This window comes from Antrostomus carolinensis, unplaced genomic scaffold, assembly GCF_000700745.2.
Source record: "Antrostomus carolinensis isolate BGI_N321 unplaced genomic scaffold, ASM70074v2 scaffold55152, whole genome shotgun sequence".
Lineage (NCBI taxonomy): Eukaryota > Metazoa > Chordata > Aves > Caprimulgiformes > Caprimulgidae > Antrostomus > Antrostomus carolinensis.
Window position 1 is genome coordinate 4437 of NW_010302811.1, and position 6333 is coordinate 10769.

Below are 6333 nucleotides of genomic sequence, written 5' to 3' on the forward strand. Positions count from 1 at the left end.
AGAATACGTATATACAAACTTCAAAGGGGTTCTGTACAGGAGTCTAGAAGGCTGGCCAACAGTTTACTGTAGCCCTTCTACAGTTTCACTGGGAACTGGGTAGGAGGTGAGGAGAGGAGGGAGAAGGCAAGGAATCATCTCAACATATAGCTATCAAAAAAATGCCTAGACCTCATTTGACTAGATATATGTATTTAAAAAAAAAATCCAAACCATAATCACTGAAGGGTAGGGGTGCATTTTTGCCTGCGTGTTTCTGAAGAACTGGCCTAATGAATTGTAATAGCTTTTCACATTTTAAGGAAAGAGGATGATTTTATCACAGCTAAGCATTAGTATGTATTACTTACGCTTTCTCAGAACTTACCTTGGAGAATTAGTAAGGAAGGAAAAAACACAAAAAGCCATACAGAAAAAATTCAGAGGCTACAAATAAGGATGGCCAAGATGCAGTAATTACAACACCACCTCTCCTTGAACTCAGTACAATTCACCGAGTATTGTTTAGTATCTAACTCCTTAAATTAATTGGCTTACATTTTATTTTTGTGATTGGCATAATTAGGAAAACCAAACTGAGAAATCATGATATTAGAATATTTTAAAGGCATGCCATCATAAATATTAACCAGTTTATTTACACAGTAGGATCTCTGTAACAAATGCTCTGCTCGGTGCCACATTCCAGAATAGCCACTGTTAGTGTCTTTTTCTAAATTTCTTATATCAACAGGTTTCACAAACACTCCTGAGGGCTTTCCAGTATGCTTGGCTACCAGAAAATTCATGGCAATATCATCACAATTTTGAGTTTCATCTATTAAGGCGTGAACAGCTTCTGGCTGTCTTTGAAAGTCTTCTAAATACCCACTATGAAAAAATGCTGCACCGATGAGAACCATAGAATACTGATCTCCGTTTCCAAATCCAGGGTTCTGCAATTCAAAGCTGCCATAACTGTATACACCTGAAGGAGTAGAAATGTGCTTTCTAGGAACAAATCCCACTATGTGCTCTGGAAATTGCTGAAAGAAAAAAGAAATTTAAAAAAATCAAAGTGAAGCCCACACTGTGAAACGTGTGTTAAGTATTTTCATAAAAGAGATTTCAGGTTTTTTCAATGAGAGGAGCACAAGATTATTGCCAGGAAAGAATGAAGTTGTTGGCACACGGTCCTTTGATTGGCACCTATGTTGCAATGAAATACAGTTTTGCAAAACTGACGCAATATGCCTCATTCCACATCACGTAGTGCCAAGAAACATCTATCCACAGTTTGCAGCTGTATATTTGGCACTCAAAGTAAGTTTACAGACAATTTCTCTTTGAGAGAAAAAAAACCTATACACTTTTGTTTTGCAGCCTACTATTAATTCAAATTCAGCAGTCAGCAACTTAAGTGTTCATGTACAATAAGAGTTAAGAATTTGGAAGTTGAGGATTACAGGTATAGCTACTATTGAAGAACATTTTTGCAATTTCTACTATTAAATCTTTCAATCCTTCTAAAATTTAACTTTATAGCTAGAAAATCAATGGTAAAACATTATGATACAGTATTACTCTAATCAAAGCCACTAGTCTCAATTGTAACTCAGAAATACTGCCCGCCAAGGTGCAAAACATTACCTGCCAAACAGAAAAGGCAAAAGCAAGGTCATGAGCACTGACTAGTGTATCATCGTCCATCATCAGAACAGCTAAGGGAGGAAAAAAAAGAGAAAAACTTTTAACTTATCAGAAGATTAAATACACGAGCACAGTATGCAGCACAGGATTTGACAAGTTAGCTGTGAAACTTCTACTACAACCATTAAGCTGAATTGCAGAACTGAATTGTAACTCCTTGAAAGCAGATTGAGAAAACATATTTCAAAGGTAAAGCAAGGTTGTAGCTTTGTGGTAACTGCAATCGAACCTAAGTTTTAGATTATTTGCCAGGCTGTAACAAAACTCAGCAATCTTTGATCACTTGTAGTACAGGTGATGTGTGTTGGAAAACTTGGAGTTTCTACTAATCTTGTGTAAAAATACAACTATAATAGTTAGATACTATTCTTTAGTGCATTAAATTTATATCTTAGTATAAAATTTTACCCATCTCCTCACTACTTTGAAGTTCTAAATAAGCAAGCTTAATACACTGCACAGGCAACATTCAATACGATTAACTACAGAAGGAAGAATCCGCGTCTTAAATTTTAGGCAAAAGACTATCAGGAAGTAGAAAAGGAAAGACGTTCTTAGATCAGAACTCCAGATGCTTCTAAGCTTTTTAAGTTTACAGTCAGCATAAATCCTATAAATAAAACACTTGGGAAGTTGAAGTTTCTAGTGTCTTCCTAGAAGTCACAGTTTTTGAGTAGCAAGGCATGTTAGGAAGGGGGCAGTAAACAGAATTACCTTTACTAATCATGAATAAGGTCAGGTCTGTAATGCAACATATGGGGGTTTTTTCCACTTGAAACAAACAGGACTTATTGTTGTGCTTCTCCTGGAAAGAGCTTAGGAAGAATATTTAGATGAACAGCCAAAAGACTAGGGAAAATACTCTTTAAAGGATGCATAATTTGAGATAGAAAGCCAGACAGCTAGGGAGGGAAGTTTCTCTGAAGAGCAGAACATACTTGAGAACTTAGTCTTAAAATGAATGGATTAAATCAAGTCTTTACCAAATGACTTATGTCCAAATTAATGCAGAGACTCAACAAATACACCCACCAGGAACTTCAGTTAACACTGCAAAGGGAAGACAGGCTGAACTACCCAAGTTTGCCTGACAAAGAAAATGGAGAACACACGCGGTTGCAAAAGCACATGAAATCCATTTGACATCCCTCTTTTTCGTTACTCTTCATTGCCAGCCTCTAGCCTGCTGGTGCCGATGGTGGTGTGCATCTGATAGAGGTTTCTTCTGTATTCCCCACATTCTACTAAGTGGCCCAATATATCCCTGGATTTATTACATAGTATAACTCAAACCATCTCTATTTTAGCATTCAGATTTTAAGTGTGAAAATAATATTAGTAGTAGTGTTATGAACTGCTGATTACCTTTTGTTTCCAGCTCAGGGAAATTCTGGAGTCTGTTCCTCATGCGATTTACAGTTTGAATTTTAAAGACAACAGGAACAGGATGAGGCCCCAAGGAATTCCACATTTCCTCTGGTATCTTCTCACCAATGTTGTTCCACACAACAATTACTTTATGTAGCTGGGGGATGGCTTGATAATGATTTAAAAGCTTTAGCAGTAAGTCAGTTCTATTATATGTCTGCATAATAAGAGTAAATGAATCCAGTGTAGACTGACTCTGGGTTTTTGGTTCCCTTCTCAAATTGGGCATTTTGTCATCTTTGATATTGGGAAGCAAAGCTGTTAAAGCACCTGCCACAAGAAGCAAGACAATGATCACCACGGAAGTGAAACGTAGTAGGCGGATTCCCATAACTCTTCCTGGAAGCTTACAGAAGTGAAAATACCTTTAAAACAAGTAACAGGAAAGGAAAAGTCATTAATCCCATGTACAGTTATCTCCTTTACTTGAGCAAAACTCCCACAATATTAAGTAGACTTTTGTTTAAGTAAATAAATAAGGAGGATTTTAGGACTTTGGCCAATTACTTTCAACTATCAAGACAGATACTTCTGGTACTCAGTTTCTGTATTTACTTGCCTTTCACTTTTTTTGTTAACTTTGAATCTCACTGTTTTGTGAAAATTAATCTAAAGTAAATCTTTAACTCTAGATCATTCATCATCTCTTATTTTCTCAGTACTGCTTTTTTGATTGAACACGTACATACCTCACCAAACCCATCCTAAAAATTAGAAAGCAAATTTGTACAGATTCAGTATTTTCAGCATTGCAAGAGCTTCGCCTTAAGATAGGAAACAAAAGAGAGAGAAGATGCCTCCTCAAGAGCTCTGGCAGAAAGGAGGAAGTAAAATGCTCTTTCTTTTCCCATAGCTCAAGCACCATACACAGAAGGAACAATCTTTATCACTGACTTGCTGGACATTTTGTCAATAGTTTGTATATCTGCTCAATGATGGTTATTAATATGAAAAATACATTTCTGATCATACTAATTTAGGCTAGAACACAGCTGGGCAAAAGAAACATGCCACATGGAGTAATGTAGGAATGCAACAACATCAGTAGCAACTGGACTGCTAAATCTAGAACTCAGCGGAAACGGGAAATGTCAGAGGCCAGGTGCTACGTATCGGCTAACTGGGGGAGCAGCCTTAAGATAAGGCAGGGGTTTCTGGACCCTCCTGATTTTGGAATTAAACAGGAGCTCTTAAAAAGCAGCTCCTACCAAGGTAGCCCCAACATTCGTGCCTCTTTGGTAGCACTCCCAGATCTCCAAACACTCATAAACTGTAAACTCAGCAGGATCCAGCAGCCATTGCATTCCATAGTTTGCCCCTCCAATGTGTCACCCACATCTGTTCTTCCTCCTTTACTTGCAGGATTAGTATGAAATGAAGATAAGATTAATAGTCTAAGCTTACTACTAACTACTTACTACTAGTTACTCGTCTATACATACTACTCATGTTACTCCATTAGTAATTTGTAGGCTTTCAGCAGGGAATTCTGATTAATTTAAAGCAATCCAGCACAGCCCCATCAATTACAATTTTTGAGAGAACAGCTGCATTTTTTCACAGAAGTTTTGATCATTTTTTTCTAAAGTGCAAATACCATGCTTGAAAATATGAAGGTAAATTATTTTAGTCTAAAAAACCCTCTCAACTTACCTCATTGTTGCCAAGTAGGATTGTCTTCCTCTCCCTTGTTTTTACAGGACAGTTGTTTGTGATCCTTGAATCTGCTGGAAAGTAAAGGGACTCTATAACTGAAGATCAAGTTATCCCACATGCTACCCACCATCCTTTTACAAGTAAGCATCCCTCTCAATTACTAGCTGATGTGTGCATTCTTGGCAATTATCCAATCCCTTTTCCTATTGCTCAGTGGAATAGTTGTCTCTGCCTTTCAGTGAACACTCCAAAAAGACGTTATTACACCAGCTGGTTAGAAAGAAAAGCACAGCATATTTCTCTGCTTGTGAAATTGTTCCTTTGTGCCAATGCAATGTCTATGGGTTCCAGCCTTAGGGTCAATTACAGAGGTACGAGCAGGTCTCCAGAACCTCACAGTCTGTTGCTTTGTTCACTAGGCACCACTAAAATATATATTTGGCTATCACAGTCAGCCAGGTAGTCCCAATAAAATTTTCTTTTCTGGCTCATCCCCTTCATGTTCTCTTACCAGTTGTGTTAGAGGTTTCCCATCTGTCTGGTCAGCTTGGCAGAAGGGAAAGCATATACGAATGTAAGCACAAAAAGGAAGGATGCATAGGATGCAGGACAGCAATTTATGTTATTTTAGAGCTAGTTAAACAAAGAAAGGGGGGTTTTATTTTTTATTTAGGAATGGTACTACGAAAGCTTAGAGAACAAGAATTTATTGAACTCACTGAATAATTGAACCTCTATGAAATTTCTTAAGAGTAATTTGTTTAGGTTATATAAACTTGCTTCTTCAAAGTACAGAATTGCCAATTTGTGAACATACCAATCTGAGTATGTTCACACATACAGGTGTTCCCAAATCTGAGTTCCAATTTTACCGCTGACTTATTTTGTGAGGCTAGAGAGGCCACTGAAACTATTTCCAGAAGCTAACCACTTGTTTTGGTTGCTTCATTTTATACGTGTAGACAATCATGCCTCACTTCTAAAAGTGATGAGCAGCAGTGGCTACTCAGCACTTCTGAGGTCCACCATATCTTGACCATATGCGCTTTTAAAAACCTGAACCTTAGATTCTCTTTCCCCAGTTGGAACCTAAACGCAACAATAGTTACCAATGCTACTGTAACAATTAATTAGTTAAGATTTAAAAGCATACTTAAGATGAAAATAGAATGCTGTTTACTACGGTACTGAGACTTCCTGGCTTTCCATACATTCTTGCTTTTACTCAATTGCATACAATAGGCTGCAACAGTAAATAAGGGTGATATAATAAACTCTTTACTTAAGATAAACGCCTACATAAAATCTTTAAAATTAATGTATTGGCACTTTCCATTAAGAACGCGTCCATCAGTTTTGCCAATTAAGAGATGAGACTGCAACGCAAGATTGACCTCTTAAAAAATTCTTACAACACCCCCAGTAGAGATTCTTCAAATTACAACTGAGGGAACTAAAACCCGTCTGGCGAAAGGAAGCACTGCAGCCGTCATTCCAGGACTTCTGCACGCGTTCCCCTGGCCGCGGGCAGCACCCCGTTAGCAGCACCGCACCACGGGG

At 37.8% G+C, this 6333-nt stretch overlaps 1 protein-coding gene across 1 annotated transcript; it reads right to left on the reverse strand.

Moving 5' to 3' along the window:
• Positions 1–404: 404 nt before the first annotated feature.
• Positions 405–4830, reverse strand: EXTL2 (exostosin like glycosyltransferase 2). Its single transcript, XM_010163881.2, has 4 exons — positions 4771–4830; positions 3055–3482; positions 1630–1700; positions 405–1025 (listed from the first exon to the last, which is right to left on the reverse strand). Exons 1-4 carry the CDS (start codon positions 4773–4775, stop codon positions 534–536), a joined length of 996 nt encoding a protein of 331 aa, XP_010162183.2. The 5' UTR covers positions 4776–4830; the 3' UTR covers positions 405–533.
• Between the last annotated feature and the right edge of the window lie 1503 nt (positions 4831–6333).

Bases quoted from the DNA above. Each gene is read 5' to 3' on its own strand.
- EXTL2 (XM_010163881.2), bottom strand. The intron at 1,701-3,054 runs GTAATCAGCAGT...TTCCTCCCTTAG, and splicing joins CCCTGAGCTGGAAACAAAAG to CTGTTCTGATGATGGACGAT. The intron at 1,026-1,629 runs GTAATGTTTTGC...TTTTTCTTTCAG, and splicing joins TTGCCTTTTCTGTTTGGCAG to CAATTTCCAGAGCACATAGT.